Source organism: Arachis stenosperma, chromosome 8, assembly GCF_014773155.1.
Source record: "Arachis stenosperma cultivar V10309 chromosome 8, arast.V10309.gnm1.PFL2, whole genome shotgun sequence".
Classification (NCBI taxonomy): domain Eukaryota; kingdom Viridiplantae; phylum Streptophyta; class Magnoliopsida; order Fabales; family Fabaceae; genus Arachis; species Arachis stenosperma.
Genome location: NC_080384.1, coordinates 52,665,889 through 52,685,400, shown reverse-complemented (window position 1 = coordinate 52,685,400; position 19,512 = coordinate 52,665,889). Strand labels below are relative to the sequence as shown.

The 19,512-nt window shown below is 33.0% G+C and overlaps 2 protein-coding genes across 4 annotated transcripts; both read right to left on the bottom strand.

Moving 5' to 3' along the window:
* Window positions 1-1,553: 1,553 nt before the first annotated feature.
* Window positions 1,554-7,478, bottom strand: LOC130944675 (CBS domain-containing protein CBSCBSPB1). 3 transcript variants are annotated; one of them, XR_009072131.1, is made up of 16 exons: window positions 7,205-7,478; window positions 6,994-7,119; window positions 5,847-6,015; window positions 5,604-5,736; window positions 5,338-5,508; window positions 5,114-5,192; window positions 4,893-5,006; window positions 4,700-4,766; window positions 4,410-4,515; window positions 4,266-4,333; window positions 3,677-3,771; window positions 3,457-3,590; window positions 2,987-3,072; window positions 2,803-2,892; window positions 1,961-2,246; window positions 1,554-1,845 (listed from the first exon to the last, which is right to left on the bottom strand). XR_009072131.1 is itself a non-coding variant. In XM_057873120.1 (15 exons), exons 2-15 carry the CDS (start codon window positions 7,104-7,106, stop codon window positions 2,043-2,045), a joined length of 1,629 nt encoding a protein of 542 aa, XP_057729103.1. In that variant the 5' UTR covers window positions 7,107-7,119; window positions 7,205-7,478; the 3' UTR covers window positions 1,554-2,042. The 3 variants fall into 3 exon arrangements, 2 of the variants coding, with proteins under 2 accessions (XP_057729103.1, XP_057729104.1); XM_057873120.1 differs by having other exon boundaries at window positions 1,554-2,246; XM_057873121.1 differs by having other exon boundaries at window positions 1,554-2,246; window positions 6,994-7,116.
* Window positions 7,479-8,482: 1,004 nt separating this feature from the next.
* Window positions 8,483-13,606, bottom strand: LOC130946492 (F-box/LRR-repeat protein At5g63520). Its single transcript, XM_057875256.1, has 10 exons — window positions 13,271-13,606; window positions 12,707-12,814; window positions 12,530-12,622; window positions 12,321-12,455; window positions 11,676-11,777; window positions 11,523-11,562; window positions 10,960-11,103; window positions 10,350-10,525; window positions 9,799-9,917; window positions 8,483-9,169 (listed from the first exon to the last, which is right to left on the bottom strand). The coding sequence occupies exons 1-10, from the start codon at window positions 13,529-13,531 to the stop codon at window positions 8,758-8,760; spliced, it is 1,590 nt and encodes a 529-aa protein (XP_057731239.1). The 5' UTR covers window positions 13,532-13,606; the 3' UTR covers window positions 8,483-8,757.
* Window positions 13,607-19,512: the final 5,906 nt, after the last annotated feature.

Below are 19,512 nucleotides of genomic sequence, written 5' to 3'. Positions count from 1 at the left end.
TTTGCAAACAACTTCAATTTAGTAGAAATTATTATTGGCTGTCTCTTGATAAGTATCAAATTCCGTTCATTAAATAATTATAAAGTTCATCATCAATATATATATACATTCATTATTTCGTATTCATTCCAAAATTAAAAATACTACTATGATTGGAAAATAAATATGTGAATTAAAAGCGGCAATCATTTGAAACTTACCACCACATGAATTAATAAATCAGGTAAAAAGAAAAGAGACTTTAATCCTTTCCCGTGCAACAATATCTTAATTAAAGAAAAGGAAAAACAAAATAAAAAAAATATATGTTATCTGGTCTTGCAATTAAAATGAATATGAAAGTAATAAGTTGAATTTTTCATATAAGGACAGAAATTGAAAGTTTGAAACTGCAAATTTTCTGAAAACTAGCAACACAATCCACGCGTTTGAGACCACAAGGGAATTTGTAGTTATATATTTTAGTATTATTTTATATTCTTGAGGAAATTAAATTATTTTAGTTATATTTTATGTTATATTATTTTAGTTATGTAGACTAATCGGTGGTCACTTGTACATTGACATGCACACAGTAATGCATGTGAGAGACAAGAACAACGTGCAATTTATTTATTTATTTATATTTACTATTATTATTAACAATTAGCATAACATCATTTGGATTCCTTAATTCAGATTTTAAATTTGAGTGTTTTATATATTAATATTCTTTTACTTTATAGTGTTATTTTATATGAACCTCGCTTTAGGATTTAGGTTTTAACTTTTAAGCTTTATTTTGGTAGTGTCATCTTTTCGAGTGTAATTTACTAATTTGTTGCCGGCAATAATTAAATTAACAAAAGAAAAATGGCAATTTCTTTATGAGCGTAACATGGTTATGATTCTGTCGGTGCTTATGGTCAAAAGAGCACAGAAAATAATAGTTGTGAACTGTGACGCGCTTTGCTTTCTGTGTTTGTGTTTTTTTTTTTTTTTTTGTCCTTCTACTTTTGAATTATTTTGAGGGAGAAAAAAGTAGGGAAAACGAAATTGATTTTCAGACAAACATGGGGCCAATAGGGCCCAGATACAAACAAGAGACTCGAAATCAAAAGATTGGATGGGCCAAATGGGCCAGACCATGTCTTTATGCTGGAGCCTGGAGCGTTCCAAGCCTCTCATCTGACCAAAAAAAATATAAAACACCAAGAATATGAAAAACAACAAAATACAAATAGTTACCTAAAAATAATTCATTTATTTCCTAGTATATATATCTTTAATCTATAATAAAAGAGTTGCCATTTGATAACTAATTTTTAGTCTCTCTTCACGGTTGGATGCTAATTGATTTCAAAGGTAAAGTGTTATTTACTTAAATAATAGAATTTAGCCAAAGAGGATTAACAAAAGTGATAAAATCTAAAAACACATCTCAGAAAATGTGAATTCGAATTTTCTGGGGTAGACATTATGTAGTAGCAACAGCCACAAATCTGGCATAAATAATTAAGAATCCTCATCAACTAAAGAGAAAAGGAAGATTTTAATTCAAGAAGTAAAAGATAATGTTAATTAGTAAGAAAAAGGAAGTTTACATTATCAAGTCTCATACCAAGTCAATCAATCTTTGTAACACTATCATTAGTATTTAGTCATTACTCATTACACACAGCTTATTAAACTTTTTATTGATAAAGTACAAACAAGATCATTATTGTAAGAGAAAAAAAATCATCATCCCCTTCAAACTCAATCCCGAGTGATTGACTTTATGAACTCACATTCATGAGGGAAGAAAATGGACACAAACTTGTGGTTATGCCGTTTGTTCTTGTACACTATGCAGGGCTGATGACGCTGCAGAAAACTAAAATTGTAAATGTACAAGCAGCGATCTATGCTGCAACCAAAGTGAAGGGCTAAAAAAATGCTTTTGACCTTTTGCCTTTTCTTTTTTGTTGAAAAAAATTACCTATAAATGGTTCTCAGTAATACAAAATTTCGGAGCTAGCGGTTGTGCATGGCTTCAGCTTGGCGTAGCCACTAAACTTCGATCAAACTCGCTTCAAGTATGTTAATATGCCTAAGCCTGCAACAAGTGCAGCTCCAGCGGCATAGGTACTGTATGCTGAGGCCCATGCATCTTTAGTAGCATGATCCAAACTCCCTGAACCAGAACCTCTCCCATGACTGCGTTTTCCTGTTCCTGTTCCTGTTCCTGTTCCGGTTCCAGAGTAGTCTAAGTACAATCTCAGTCCCTGCGAAAATTCATCAATCCATAGTCAGACTAGGCAGATTTATAGTTTATATGATACCTACAAGTACTTCGACCATAAGTCGAATTCCAAGTTTTATATATTGAGGAAGCTACCCAAATAAAGAGAGGACATTGCCAGTTTGCCACAAGCCTCAACAGGTGTAGAGCTATGCTTATCAGATACAAACCACTCTTGAGGAAGTCTATAGGCTTTATCTTGCACTTAAACCTTCTCAAAATGATCAGTGTCTGAGATTGCATGAAACCAAATGCCATCAAATGGCCAAGGGTTCAACACCACTGAAACTATTATCTCTTTTAACAAATTTAATTTCAGCGCGGCTATAATAGACCTGTGCTTCTATATAAAGTTTCCAGGTTTACTGGTCCCGTGTGATATCTCTGATCCTATGAAAAGATACTTATACAAAAAATAGAAAGACACATTTATCTTATACTGCACTAGACTAAAATTTCCTTCAAAGCAACAAATGTGTAACCCCCCTTCCAGAAAATGTCCATTCAAGACAAGGATTCAGCAGACATATCAACTATACCTTCATGCCAGTTGTCCTTGCATGGTCTACAGCTGCTGCAAGATCACTGTCTGAAGCCAATATGACTTTATCATGATCTTCGTCTTCATACTGAACATAAAAAAGAAAAACAATGACCAACTTGCCTCAGGTTGGAATCATGTCAACTCAATCTTATGAATGAATATATAATACAGAAGAGTACCAGAATTTGGGGTAAATTATTGGGGTCAATATCATCACCAAGTCTCTGAAGGATTGAAGTTATAACCTCTGTCATGCTCCGTGTATCTGAATTGCAACCAACCACAGAAACCACTCAACTCATAATTTTCTACTTTCCCTCAAACTTGGATGTCAATGTTTAGTATTTACATAGAAGATGCATTACCACAACACACAAGATTGTTAATAATTCATAACAAATCAAGCACAAAAGTCTTATCATTACTGCATTACTACCTATGAAGTAGATCAAGAAGAAAATACATGATTATATTTGAGGAGTATATGCATCCACTGACTGGAGACTATGCAACCCAGTCTTGTTCAAGTGAGACTCTTGAAAGGACTAGATAGAAAATATGTTGATAGTTATAGTTGACACTAGCATTCACATGCTGTCAAAAGTATAACAGAAACCAGAAAGAGATCCAATTGGTAATGCACTCATACCACATGTGAATCTATGCATTCTGCCCTTCCTATCTTGTATTTTGAATGAAAATATATTTGGCATTCCTGCTGCAAGATAAGTGAGGGATCTCCCAGTTTCCCCTCCTTCTGAAGCAAATTTCAAGGAACTGTCACTGGTACATAATAAATTAAGTGTAAGTACATCAAAAGAATTTGAAATAACTTTCCAAAAAACTCAATACATATAAACATATATAACCTTCGTGTTTCGTCATCATCATCATTTTGAGTTAAAGCCATGGCCGAATCCCAGAATCTTTGCATCATGGTGCTGGCAGCTTCATTGTTTCCAACCTAATTAGTGGAGAAAATGACATCATGAAACTCTTGCAAAGGGAGAAAAAAAGGGCATGCTGGTAACATACTGTGTGCCAATTCACAGGTAAATGGTTACATGGTGTAATTAATTTGTTTAGCATGATCCGTCTACTCCCTTTCCCTTCCTAAGACCCAATTGTTATCTTTGAAAAGTTTTTAAAGAGCAACAATCAGCTAAAACAAATGTTGCATTTTGCCAGGCTCGGAACTAAACTGCAGACTTGAAACTGCTTGTCAATAATAGCCATACATGTTGAGATATCAATGCCTATCAGTACATGGACAGTATTTGATAATTTTAAACCTACATCTAGTCTAAGCAATCAACAATATCAACAGAGCCAAATAAAGGATACTGGTCTAAAGTCTATACATAAATATTTCCATTTATCACATTTTCATGCAACAAAAATCCAATGGACAGTCCATGCAATAAACAGTATCGAGTATAAAAGTCTATTAAAACACACCTGACTTGCTGTTGCAACAGCAGCATGCGTGACATGAATCACATCAACCACCGCAACTACCCCACCATCTGTTTTCAACCACCCAAATCAGAAAATATATTTGATGCATTAACCTCTTTGCCATTCCAGTTATCATGGCATTACCTCTATCAACCACAGGAAGATGCAAAAATTTTCCATCATGCATAGTGTGAAGTGCATCTACTATTGGTGTATCAATAACTGCACATTCTGGATTAGGAGTCATCACCTACATAGTGTTGAACAGATTCATACAAGAGGGACAATAAAACAATGAAATTCAGAATAGCTTCTTTTTTCCTAAGATATGGTGACATTAAATATTTTACCTTGGTGATCTAAAATCAAAGAACAGAGGAAGTGAACAAAATAAATTAGCTTGCTCTAAACAGCAAAAAAATAAAATTAAGTACCTTCTCAACAGGAGTTGAAACTGGAGGAAGATTTTGCGCAACTACCCGCATCAATATATCCTTGGAACTGAAATTTGTATGCATATTATAATATAAATAAATAAATAATCTAAAGATATATAAAAACAACTGGGGGATGGCAAAAGGAAAAGACAAAGTGGATGGCTGAAAATTTCATTGGCTACAAACTTACGTAAGGATGCCGCGAGGTTTGCCATCAACTGTCACAACAGCAGAACTTGAATGAAGTTCAACCATCTTCTTCGTAGTTGTCAAAACAGAATCTGTTGGTGAAACTGTTACAACCCTGAAAAGAAACACTATCTGTTAAAGTAACTGAAATGGGAACTACATACATAGAATAATTAAGTAGAAAATTTTCATCAACTCAAACAAAAAGAAGGTATTACCTACTTTAAATTCTCAGGAATGATCGTAGACAATGATGGCTTGAATATCTGTTCCCGAATAGTCTCAATGAATGTTGAATTGACTGCACAAAGACCACATTAGCATTTAACAAATTCAGCCACTAGAAAGAATAAACCGTGAACCTAACAACAACCAGGGCATCTTCCCCCTCATTAGATTTCAAAGTGAAAGAGATAAATCTTCAAAAATGAAAATACTCTACAAACCCGCAGTAGACGATCCCCACTGTTTTTCAACACCCTCAACAGCTGCTGCAATTGCTTTTCCTTTCTCAGCTGCCCGTTCCATACGAGCGATAGCATCATACAAGCACTTTGCTATATCAAGTATGGCAACAACTTCTCCATTGTCCACCACAGGTAAATGTCTGAATTTGCCTGTCAACATATGTCAACTCTGTATTAAAACTTAAAATGAATAATAAAGAATAGTCAACTTGTAAAGAAAAGTGTTCTCTATAAATACAACCAACCTTGCACCATCTTTTGGAGGGCTTCCACTGCAAGAGTTTCAGAAAGGACAAATACTGGATTCTTTGTCATAATCTTAGAAACAGATGTGTCTTCAAGACTAAGCTCCGAGGCAATAGCTCTTTTTGCTATGTCCTTCAACCCACAAAAATAGGACACAATCATGCATGTTAAAATTGCAAATTCAGGCAGAGTATTAAAACTTTCTTGTTAAATGATGAGAAAAAGTCTTCATGAGTAAATACCTTGTCTGTAAGGATTCCACAGAGCAAAGCATTTGAATCAGTGAGTAATATAGCATCTAATCTGCGAGCAGCCATGCGACGACAAGCTTCATAGATGGTTGTTGTTTCAGGTACTGTTAGAGCCTTTGAAAGACGCAATGATTTTACTGTCCGCTCTGCCGTCAGTCCCCTGATCAGATTTCCAATTGGCAACAAGAGATCATATCATGATTTAAATTGATAAAAAGTGTCATCTTTTTAGATTCTTCAGCAGCATCTATCATAATTCACAAGCTTGTTTCAAGATGAACTAAGTGCACTTATCATCTCATGAAATGTATCCAACATTTTGGCCTTCAGAAATTAAATGATATGTCGTAATGTACGTGATTCAGTGGTTCAGATTAGTTGTGGGCAGTTCTTACTCCTTAGACACAAACATGACTTCGTTGATGTAGATTATTAATGGCAATGCGTAATAAGTACATCCAAATAGTACTAGAATATAGAAACAGGTCAACAACCAACGTTAAAGTACCAAACATTCTGGAATACACTTTTCAAGTACTCTGCTTGTTAAGAGTTCTTGGAAAACGATCTGTTTGGAAAAGTGTTTCAATTATTTGAAGTTGACTACTAACAAACTAGAAACTGACCCCAGAATCAGTAAAGTAATATTGTAATAAACAGTTCGCTGCTACCATTAGTACAAACCAATCAATAAAGCAACGCTTTTCAAAGTAATATTTGTCTTACAATAACACTTTCAAAGTACTTTTGCAATTATAGCACCGAAAAACGTGAATTCTTCTAAAAGCGACATCAAAGAAAGACCACCGGAATTAATAGCTTTTAAATTTTAATAGTACTAACAATAGAATATAGCTTTTAAATATTTTAATATGAAAATGCACGTGTTATCATCGAAGTATCGATGTCTTCCAAGGATTTTGGACATAAATTAAGTCATAAAATGTAAATTTTGACGTTGGTACAGTTCTGTAATTGATGAAAAGTTTTTCATTTCATACTTGTGAAAGGTAAAATAGTATCAAAAAGGAGCATTTTTATCCGAAATAAAAAGGAATCATTCGGCTGAAGAAAAAGTAACATTTCTACACAGAACCACATGAAAATAACAAAGAGAAAAGAACTCGAGTTAACGTACAAGGGACGCGAAGAAGAAAGAGACTTTCGAGCATTAGATTGAGAAGCTCCATGATCAATGGATTTTCTAACAGACGTTATGCTCCTTCGAGACGCACCACTTTGACTTGCCATATTCTATTCCCTTCTACTCCAAATACAAAACCAAAATCAATGAATGACTAAATAAATAAATAAGCAAACTAATAAAATTCAAAATCAAAGAAACTCACCTAAAAGATAGAAGATAGAAGCTAGCAAGTTCAATTTGAAACACTCTGCTGTGAAATTATGTTGACTTCAAAGAGAAGACGAAACAATCGAAAAAGCGCAGCTCGGAGTAACGGTGGCCGGGAATATGACCGGAAAATTGAGTTTCCGGTGAAGCTAAGGGACCGGCCGGCGACTAAGAAAGGAGGGAAAAGGAAGAAAGAGAGAGGAGGAAGCAAACCCTAGGTAGAAGAAGAGAAGAGAAGAGAAGAGAAGATACTATGACGCTATGAGAGATGAGAAGTCAGTGCACGCTAACTTCTGGAAATGGAGCCAATAAAATTCATCCACGTCAGCGATTCTTTCTTCCTTGTCGTGAATCGTGATGGTGAGAGATGTTAAAAGAAAGAGTAGAACGCCATGCTTTTGGGACATTTTACAACACACGTTACACGTGGAGTTTTGTCCAGCGTGCGCGGGTACATGTAACTGTAATAAACTAATAGAAATTATTTGTTAATAATAATTAGATAATTTAATATATTTAATTAAATTATTTATTTTTAAATATTAATTTTACATTAAAGTAATTATATGTAAATTTTTACTTAATAATTTTCTGGTGTGAAATATTTATTTTGCTAATTTAAAATTAGTTTTAATTTTATTAATACTTTTAAAATTTTAAAAATAATAACAAACTTATAATTCTAATATAAAAGATAATTCATTAATCAGAATAAAAACACAAATCTATTCTCAAAATTTCTAAAACTTTCATAATAATAATTATTAAAAATCGTTAAATAATTAAATATATTTTTACATAAAAATATTTTTATATCAGTAATCATTTTTTCTGTGTTGCCATTTGGACTTGGAGAACTAATATCAAATTTCTCGAGATAACAATTAAAATAGTCCTTTAGTTTTAGCTTGATAATCAAAATGATCTTTTATTTTTAAACTAATCAAAATAGTATCTCAATTTTAAACTTAAATCAAAATAGCCATTTTGACAATCACCGAATTAACACTAACAAAAGTTCTGCGGGCACGTTAATTTTTAGATTCGCATAATATTAGATAGAGATAATTAAAATGGTCCCTTTTTATGGGCGTTAATTTGATGATTGAAGGAAGGACTATTTTGATTTACTATTTAAAACTGAGAAACCATTTTGATTAGTTTAAAATTTAGGGGACCATTTTAATTATTGAATTTAAGACTGGGAAATCATTTTAATTGTTATCTCAATTTCTCAAATAAAAAGTAAACTTATTATATATACAGTAATCTGTCCCTTCAACAAAAAGGGTCACCATGTATTGCTGTTAAGCTTGGCACTTCTGAAACTTTGTGGGGTTCAGAAGTGTCAAATTCAAACATAAAATGAAGCATGGAGATATTAGAACATCACTACATAACACCACACAAATTCCATGAGCATCCAAAGCAACATTATTGTTAAATACACCATAAGATAGTTTTATCAATTTTTATAGCAAAGAGGAAACTAACCATCATATTCAATTTAGCAATGTACATCTCATGAGACAAAGACCTGAGAAAAATCTAACATCCCATAGATGGAGGGGTATATGACATTACCAAATATACAGAGCTGTAAACATGCAGACAGCAGTTAACATGGCTTCCTTCTCGACTAATCATAGTAGTAAAAGGACGCACGATTTCTCCGCCACAAAATATTCCGGCCACTGGTAGCCCTGGAAAACACTCTAAGAGCGGGGAGCTATCCACATTGTGACATCCAAAGAATGATTCGCCACGGCCATAACAAGCAAACACAAGGCCCCCGAAAACACAACTATTGTTTCCTTCACCCTTGAGCTTAATATTCTTCAGAGCATCATGGACCTTAGTAACTGAAGCTTGTGCGGCATTAGGATCAGAATAGTAGAATTGGAAGATATCTCCTGTTTTCATGCCAGTTCCATCAACGAAGAGGTACTCTTCATCACCTCTGTCCAAAACACAATAGCCCTTTCTAATGAGGGAGTTTAAAATAGAGAACATTTCAATGTTTAACTTTTTTTACATGCATTTGACCAGCAATAATTTACACCCATATTTACAGACGTTTTGCATACAAGAAGCATATAATTTGCACCTATATTTATCATAGTTTTGCACACATGAATCGATACAGTTTACACCCACATTTTTTAGAGTTTGTACACATGAATTAGTAAAATTTATTCGTTAAAGACAATTTATTGTTTGTGCTAGCCAAATCATGGCAAAAAATACTAAAAATTACTGACATCCAAGAGTTTCTCTAAATATAATTGTACCTAGAACGAACAAGAAATATGAGTTGGAATATTGGTCAGAGTTCCAACTTCCAAGATTCTAAATAACAGCATAATATAGATAGTTACATGCTTGACCAATTTTGCTAAGGTTTATCAATGTAGCACATGATTCCCCAATAAGGTAAAAAAAAAAAACATAAAGTTTTGCGGTGATTTTCAGTTGATATTCATTGATTTGCTTACATATCATAACCGTCATGCCATAAGCAGGCCAAAATTTGCGATATTTGTTTAAAATGACAAAGAAGATAAAAATAATACGTGTTTTGTATCATACCCCACAACTCCATGATATGCAATACAAGATCTTGGTGTTGGCTTCCCTCCTTCTACCGAGACTTTTCTGTTTTTAATCACCCCAATGTACAAATCAGGTGACGCAATATGATTTTCCAGCTGCCATATTTTTGTTTAAGGTTCAGAAAACTACAAATTAAAGAATAAAAAGGGAAGGCAACAACAGATAGCATCACCCTATGTTATCTTCAGTTTTGCAGCAAAAACTAGCATACCAAATTTACTAGTCAAGTGTGCATTAATATTTTTTTCATCATGATCAATACCAAAACTTATAATCATAATGGCACGAACATATTTAGTTAAAATTTCATTAAATCAATCTTATAAGAACTCAACTAATTTTATTTACTTATTTGTCTCTACTTCCAAAATAAGTTCTGGTCAAATTGTCTTGCTCCTAATTCCATTAATCTTATCTTGCAAAGCATTTTGAAAAGGGATGAGGGTTAATTACATTATATCAAGGTTTGTTATTCAAGAATGGAAATGACAGTTTTATCAAAAAATACACACACAAAAGTTGCGCACCAAATTGTTAATGTCATCCAGAATACTTTGACCATCAAGAAGTTGTTGTTGCCCTTCCCTCTTGGCAGTTAACCATGTTGAACAATCAGTGTTGCTTGTTCTGACTGAAGCTGCCTTGTATGTTGTACCCACAGGTGAAACACCATTTGACAATGCAACATGAAATTTAATATTTCCTGTATTGAGAAATCATTCCACAAAAAAATGAGTAACTTGTGAAGAATTGCTAAAATAAATGAAAACTAAAATAAGACATGTAACTCAATATCAAGGCTTTGTATAAACAATCACTTCTAAGATCATATGCATAAGACACACTTTATTGTCAGCAACTATATGAGAGAAAAAGCTAATAGATATTTAGACATGTCTAATCTAAGTTGAGGTTATTTCCCAATCATTTATTTATTTTCAAAACTATTTGAATGATGATACAATTTGTCCCATGAAATATTAGAATATTACACAAGAAAATAAAGGAGTTATCCTTTGAGAAATACATAAAATCACATTCCATATAATGAAAAAGGAGAGCATGCACCATAACAGATTGGTATGGATCATATGTACACCAAGAAACAAGAGCTACCAAAAAGATAGTGAAAAGTACCTGAAGACCTGTCTCTATCCTGAGCAAATACAAGAGCAATAGCATCTAAGGAGCCGATTATATTCCTTTTAGCATTTCCACTTCTATATATAAAGCAGCCCCTCTCATCACCTACAATAACAGTGTCTCTTGGCATGGCACAATCTGTAATAAAATAAGTCACTAAGTAAACCCAAAACAAACAGCCAACCACATTCCTGAAGCAAAAATATGCGTTATTTGTAATAGGTCAAGAACAGAAGTTGCTCCATCCAGGGGGGAAAGAAAATGCACGTCTCGTAAAAAATCAAGCACCAAATTCCCATTTTATGCATCCCTTATAGATTATGTAGCAAGGCACTAGTCAATGATATATCTTTGATCTATCTACATCAGTGCATTTTAATTCCCTACACTTTTATCAGACAAAAAATGGATACACGCTCTATCAAGTAAAATACCAAATTTTGTTATAACTGTTCCTAAAAAAGTTAAACAAAGAGTAACAAGGTATCACAAATAAAAAAACATCATTAAGAAACACTGTAGGTAAAACAAAATATATGCATACACGTACTACTCACCTAGCTTCTCCATAACTGGATTCATGTCACCATTTGCTTCCTGTGGATCCACATCAGTGTGATACGGAGTCAAGAATGACATAAACAATGAGAAAATAAAAATATCTATTAACATTAAATAAAATGTTAGCAAGTATGTGGATAACTACTAACTCCAAATAATATAATCCCAACTGGAAATGGGCAGTTGGAGACAGAGGCTGAATATTCCTTGATATCCTTTATAAAATCGTCAACACACACTGATGAATATATCTGCATCAAAAATATTTTTATTTAAAAACTTCGTTAATCATAAAAGCATAACATATACCAGTCTTAATTTAATTTAATTGTTTAATCTAGATGGTATCAGGTTAGTCAAAAGCAGTACAGGATGTCGCATCTACGGAGCTGCAGTGAGGCACCAGAAGGGGTTAGCGCATCTTTCTTAGGAACTCATCTCTATAACTATATCAAAAATATTTCTAAAATAATAGCAACTCATAATTTGTTAATTGTGATGCTAAATGGTAAAATAGTAGCACATTAAGTAAAGAACTACTTGTCTAATGAAGGACCCTACTATTCTGATTAAGAACTTAATTTACAATAAATTAATGCAAAATTGTCACAATTTTAATGCCTTTCTTGGGGGAGCAGAGGGGCCACTAGCCTAAAGGAGCTAAAAAGCCATCGCAACTTAAGGAACCTTTTGCATATATGCTATACTATTACATATTCATTAATATCGGGGATGAGTCAAGGACACATGTCTGAGGATGCAAACTTCAAATTCTTAACAAGAGACTTCGTTACCCGGGTTGGATGCCGTAATGGTATAGCTTCAACCTTTAATCCTGGAAGGTAGCCAACTGTCAATAATATGCCTTCATTTACATTTCTTGCGTAAGATTCACCCTCAAAACCACTAAAAAGGGCGCCCCATTTGACCTACACAAAGTATCCATGTTCAATTGAGTTTACCAAATCCATAACATAAATGGAAACAAGCATCAAGATCCAACCTCTTTAAATTCACTAGTGAGTGCATCCCTTCCTATAATACCATTTGACACGGTAACAATAACCGGAATGTTGCATCCCAAGGTCTTTCTTATCTGCATAAGAGACAGACCAAGTCAGCGGCGCAAACAAACAATGCTTCCACCACAAAAACCAGAAGAGATGTTTTAATCCCATACAAGATGCATTATCTTCTCCAAGTCAAATCCACTTCCAACATTGACAATGGCAAAATGAGGCCGAATCGGCTCACACAGAACCTTCTGAAGAACATCATCTACAGCTTCCTGTAGTATGAAGCACACATTGGTAATCAACTTCACAAATATTCAACTCACACTATTCCATACCATTCATTTAAGAATCTCAACACATGCACACAAACATCGTTTCTGTCGAAACACAGACCAAATTTTTTCACATTTGATGATAAATTTGAGTTATCAAAAAGATAAATACTAAAGGTAAATGCTCAAATTGGTAACTCAAAAAAAAAAGCTAGACATAAAGTTAGTCCTTATCATATATTCAAGCACTAAATTCATTTCCATATATGTCACCAATTTGAGGGCAAAATGCAATCTTCCTAAGTTCATCAGAACATAACATGTATCATTTTGAGTACAAATTTGAAAATTTTACTCCAAAAACAAGCTGACAGAATCACGAAGCTCCATTTCCATCTTCAATTAACCCTAGCTTTTAAAAAATGTTTTGATTTGGGGAAAATAGGTGAAACTCACGGAAAGTGAAGGATTGAGAGAAAGAGCAGAAGAGAGCTTTGGACGAGTAAGGATTCGATTGCAGACAGAGCTCCATGATTTGCTGACGCAAGCAGCGGAAGCGAACCAACGAGCCGGGAGCCTCGCCAGAATGTTCTGGAGAAGGTCCTCGTTCACCGAACCGAAACTTCCACCGTTCCCGGTGACGTTAGCGTCATCCGAAAGTTCCGCCTTCTTGCTCTGTCTCGATGTCGATGTCGACGGTGACGGTGAGTCCTCCATGCGGTGGTTCAATTTTGGTTCAAGGAAGAAGGAACGAACAACATGATCTAATTTTTCAGACTTTATTTTTTATTTTCTGATCTGATTTTTTCTTAAATTTTTTTTCCAAATAAACAATCAAATTTCTCCCAATTAATTCTTATTTTCAATAAATTAATCTCTAATAAAAAAATACTAAATATCAACACTTTAGTTAAAAATAAAAATAAATATAAATTAGTTGATATTAACTTAAAATGTGAAAATTTAGGTGTAATTAATTTTATAAAAATTGATAGTTAAAATTTATTAAATAATTTAATAGATTTAATAAAATTATTTTTAAAAAATTTTTAATTATTAATTTTATATTAATGTAAAATATTTTAGGACTTTTGAATTGTATTTTTTTTTTTTTTTGAGACATGGGCTAAGCTCTTCTCGTATCAGACAGCAAGCACGTGGAAGAAGAAAATTATGAGAGGATGAGATTTTGGGCTTTGATTTTTGAACCATACCCATTAATGTATAAAAAAATAACAAATAGGTTTTTATTTAGTGAAATTAAAAAAATTCGTCCCAACTCCGAACAATTCAGCCCAACAAAAATGAGTTTCAAATAACTTTTTTTTTTTAATTTTACTAAACCAACTTAGTCAAGTAGTCAATTTATTTGTTAGTTTAAACAAATATCAAAAATTTAAATCTTGTTTTACACATATAAGCATCCAGCAACTTATTTACCAATAACATACCCTTAATTAAAATTTAAATTTCTAACAAATTAATTATTGACCTATTAGAATCAGGGATATGGGCAACCAAAAAAAATTCACCAAAATAACACTCAAAAAAAATTTTTTTCTACAGTCTAAAGAATCTATTACTATCAGTCAAAGATTTCTTATCGTTTATGGTAAATTAGTACGTTCTTTTGGGTGATTCGGTTTTACAATCTATTCCTCAAACTTAAACATTTATAATGATTCATATGAATAAATTAACATCACCTATTAAAGCATAAATCGATATAGATATGCATGTGAATTTATAAATTGGTCAAGAGTAAAGTATTGTTTTTGTCCTCAACGTTTAGGGGAAATCTCAAAATTGTCCCTAACGTTTCAATCGTCATAATTACGTCCCTAACGTTTTAAAATTGACTCAATGTTGTCCTGCCATTAGAGATTCGTTAATAAAATTAACGGCGGGACAAAATTGAGACGATTTTTAAACGTTAGGGACGTAAATAGGACTAAAACGTTGAGCATAGAAATAAATTTTAATTTTATTCTTCAATAATATCAATTTTTACTGTACATAGTATTAATTATTTTAATCATATTTACACTTAATCACCTTATTTTCATTCTAAATAAATTAATTTTTTTTATAATTTTACGCTTAAGTAATATAATTTTTATAAATAAATAAATTTATACTTTCATTCTAAATAAATAATGTAATTTTACTTTCATTACTTAATCACATTATATTTTTTTAGTTTTACACTTTCATTCTAATCACATTACATTATTTATTTAGAATAAAAGTGTAAAATTTATTTATTTATAAAAAAAATACATTACTTTAAGTGTAAAATTAAAAAAATAAATTTATTTAGAATAAAAATAAGATGATTAAGTATAAATATGATTAAAAATAATTGAATACTATGTACAGTAAAAATTGATATTATTGAAAAATAAAATTAAAATTTATTTCTATGTATCGTTTTTGTCCCCAACGTTTTAGTCCTATTTACGTCTCTAACGTTTCAAAATCGTCTCAATTTTGTCCCGCCGTTAATTTTATTAACGGATCCCTAACGGTAGGACAACATTGAGTCAATTTTAAAACGTTAGGGACGTAAATAGGACGATTGAAACATTAGGGACAATTTTGAGATTTACCCCAAACGTTGGGGACAAAAACAATACTTTACTCATTGGTCAATAAATTAAACACACAGATTCCTAACGATTTATGAAACAATTTACCAACTAAAACACATAAATCGTGTTAGGTTCAAAAGTTCCACAATTTCTTTTAATGACTAAAGAAGTATAAAAAAAAAAAAAAGAACTTGGCAATTCAAAAAAGATAAAATATGTTTTTAATCTTTGAAATCTTTGAAAAATTTTAACAATATTTTCTAATATTTGATTTGATTACTTTTATTCTTAACATTTAAAATAAAATTTAATTTTATATTATGAATTCTTGAAATGAATTTTTTTTTTCTGTTTATGGGGTGATGTGGTCCGCAATTTAATACCTTAATTATAAAAACAAATTAATAAGTATTTTTTCAATACAAAAACGCAAACTTAACCTTCTTATTATTTCCCTAAAAAAAATTAAAAGGAAAAGATTCTTTTTAAATGAGAAGATAAATTGATATTAGAACGTGGTTAGTTGCTATCCCGAAATAATCTCATCAAATCAAAAATCAAATTAGATAGATCTCAAATATTTTTGAGTTCCTTTCATTTGATCGAATCCTTTCAAATTCAAACCCTAGAGAGGATTAACTATATATATGTATAGATTCATAGAAAAAGCAAAAATAAAACACCATGAAAGGGTTCCAAGAAAAAAAGAAGAGACACACAAAATCTTGAGCAGATTTACAAGAAGCTGGAACAAGATTGGCATGCCATGAAACAAAACTCTAACTCATTGAAAAAATCATTGAGCAGTTACGATCACGATTCTTCTGATTTAACGGAAGAACAAGGATATGAGTACGTTTCTAATTTTTCAAGAAAAATCACGTGTGAGCTTCAAGGTGAAGAGGAGAAAGATTATTGTAACTTCGACCCGATCATGGTGTCGAGGAACAATGACAATGAAGCGCGTGAGGCGATCCATGAGCGCGTGGAGGCTATTGAAAGTGGCAAATTGAAGTGTAACATGCATTTATTCAATTCAAAGGAAGATGATGTCGAAATTTTTGAAGATGTGGATTCGAGTCCTTTTTGTATCGACGAAATTAGGTCAAATTTTTGTGATTATGACGATAATGAGTATGAAAAATGTTGCCCTAATAATTGTTGTGCCCTAAATAGAGGTTGTAATTGCAGTTGTGATCAGTCGTCGTCGGTGTCTTCGTCATCGTCTTACAATGCTGACGTGGACAATGAAGAGGCAGCTAGAGCGGTGGTGGATATGGTGGCTAGGGTTTTGGAGATGAGACTTGCTAGTGTTGAGAATAGGAGAAAAAGGAAGAGGATGTTTGCTAGTATTTTTTGTTGGTTTATTGCTTTTGTTTTTCTTGTGATTTATATCTTTGTAATTTATGTTGGAATTGGTGTTAGTGAAGTGGGTTTAGTCCCAACGTGAATTTTCATCAAGTATATATCTTTAATTCTTTATTGTTATTATAAGGATTATTAAGGACATTGATAGTTTAATACTTATATATTGTATGAATATAATTTTCATTCAACCAGTTTTTATAATGTGTTGTCCAATTAATTTGTGTATGCAGAGGGATCACTTAACTATGAACGCCATTTACATGATTATATTAGTTTTTGGATATTTACTTATTTTACTTGGATATCATCATATCTTGTTATTAACAATAATATGTATCCTTTGGTTTATCACACGTTTGACTCATTCGTCCAAAAAACAAATATAAAGATTTAAATTCTACTCTGTAAAACACAGTAATTTATGGCTATCATCAAATTTTTAAATTAAAAAAAATAAATAGATCCTTAATTTTTTAACCTACAGACATTTAAATTTTTAAGAATTTGAAAATATATTTAAATTTTGGACCTTTTAAAATCTTTTGTTGTATTGACCTAACCGATATAGGGATGCACACGTGGGAGAGTTTTTAAAATGAGGCAATTAGATTCATATATATGTCTAAATTAAAAAAAAAAGTTAAAAACTTAAATGTATTTTCAAATCTTCAAAAATATAAATGTTTGTGGACTAAAAGGTCAACAACCTATTTATCCTTTTCTCTTAAATTAATTTCTAACTTAGATAATTTTACATAACTTTAGTAGATTATATTAGTACAAAAAGTTTAAAATTTATATATTTTGTAAAAGGGGTTTAGATAAACAATCAATTGTATATTATACTATATTAGTAAAAATAAATAATTTTTAAATATACAACTTAAAAAAAATCTAAATATTAAAAAAAACTCTTATTTTTTTATTTTTCATTGGTATTTCATTGTCTTACAAGTTAAGGATTAATCTGTTGTGGATCGGAGCTCTATTTAAGAGTTTACCAATGGGTTGTTGCATGTAAGTGAAATTCGAATTTTTGACACTTATTTAAACAAACTAGTGAATTAACTATTAAACCAACTCAACTTGATTAAAAGATTAAACTTTTAGTCAAATACACTTTTGTCACTTCTCTTTTATTTTATATCAATGGAATTTAGATTGAAAATCCAACCACCACCACAATTTTTTTTAGTAGATTGGACAACCTACAATTCTAGGTACCTCAATGGATTGGACAACTCCCAATTCTAGGTACACAACACACCCACACACTTTTCACACATTTACCAAATTTTATCCTCAATTGCAATCTCTAAGATTTAAACCCTAAACTTTTGATCACCACCACAATTTTATTTTATTTTATTATTTTTTTTGCCTTTGGCCCAATGACAAACAAACCAAGTGACCGGGTCATGAAACATCAGAACTATACACTAGGAGCCCATGCCCTATCTTCATCCCTCTCGCTCTTGATTTTCGTCAACTGCGCAGCCATTACCACCTCCTGTCCGCCGTCGATCCCGGAGGCTGCGCTGGCATCGATTCTCGCCGCCCCGCTGCCTCAAGCCTTCAATTCTGCTCTGGTCCAGTCCTTCCCCCTTGCTGCAATAGCCGATTTTCACCGCAGCCGTCTGATGCTTTTGTCCGCGGGTGAACCCGATTTCCGCCGCAACTCTTCCATGAATCTTTGTCGCCGGCAAAGCTCCGGTTGGCTCCTCTGCCACGCCGAGTTTCTCCTTCCCTGGATGACTGTCTTGCCCCGGTGTGTTAGTGTTATTCATGGAGACGTTTCTCCTTTCCGGCGAAGTCGCATCAGCACCATTGACAACTGAGAGAGGGTTTAGAGTTTTGGAATTTGGCATTAAGTCTCTCCGCCACATTGATTTCCCAAAATTTGGATTTCCTTGCCTATGAATTCTGGAATGCAATGTGTTTTGAGTCTTGCCTATTGAATGGTTTCGATTGGAGCATCCATTCTGGTTTGAAGCTTCCCTCTTCAATTGTTCTACTATCTCTCGTGGGGACTTCCGTCTCCAGTTTTCCTCCAATTGGCCTGCCAGGAAACATTTCGCCACTCCATCTGCGACTTTATTTCCCTCTCTAGGGAGACCCATGTGAAGCCATAATTGGAAAGACTCTCAGCTAGAAGAAAAATGTCTCGAAGAATCGATTCCACATCTCCTATATAAGTCCTTGAGTTCACTGCTTGCACAATAGGTAAATTATCCGATTCTATTAAAATTTGTCCCATATTAAGATTTGTAGCCAAAATTAGTGTCCTTCTCATTGCTTCTGCTTCTGCAGCCAGGCTGGAATGAGCTCTGATTCTCATTGATTCTCCTGTTAACAGTCTCCCAGAATTGTCCCGAATCACAATTGCAGTTGCTCCCTCTGTTGTCGATCTACTATACACAGCATCTATGTTAGCCTTCAGCCAGTTTCCCCGGTGGAGGTCTCCAGGTAATACTCCTTATGCTCATACTCCTATTCTGGTTTTGCCTGAGCTGCTCCTTTTTTTGCATTGCATCGCTGATTTCTGATTCTAGGATTTTAGCTCTGATGATGGTAGCCTTGGGGTTGGGGTAGTGTTTTGGAATATAGTCTGGTTTCTTGTTTTTCAAATCTCCCAACTTAGCATTTCAATTCTTCCAATCAGATCCTCTGCCTCTTCCTTTCCTTGTCCTCTAATTTTCCTGCACATTTCAAGCAGCCATTCTGCAAAAGATTTGACTG

Bases quoted from the DNA above. Each gene is read 5' to 3' on its own strand.
- LOC130944675 (XM_057873120.1), bottom strand. From the start codon at position 7,106: ATGGCAAGTCAAAGTGGTGCGTCTCGAAGGAGCATAACGTCTGTTAGA. The intron at 5,737-5,846 runs GTATTTACTCAT...TGTGGGTTGAAG, and splicing joins GTGGAATCCTTACAGACAAG to GACATAGCAAAAAGAGCTAT. The intron at 2,893-2,986 runs GTACTCTTCTGT...TTTTATGTTCAG, and splicing joins ATAATTTACCCCAAATTCTG to TATGAAGACGAAGATCATGA.
- LOC130946492 (XM_057875256.1), bottom strand. From the start codon at position 13,531: ATGGAGGACTCACCGTCACCGTCGACATCGACATCGAGACAGAGCAAG. The intron at 12,456-12,529 runs GTTGGATCTTGA...TACTTTGTGTAG, and splicing joins TCACTAGTGAATTTAAAGAG to GTCAAATGGGGCGCCCTTTT. The intron at 11,563-11,675 runs GTTAGTAGTTAT...GTGGATCCACAG, and splicing joins TTGGGATTATATTATTTGGA to GAAGCAAATGGTGACATGAA.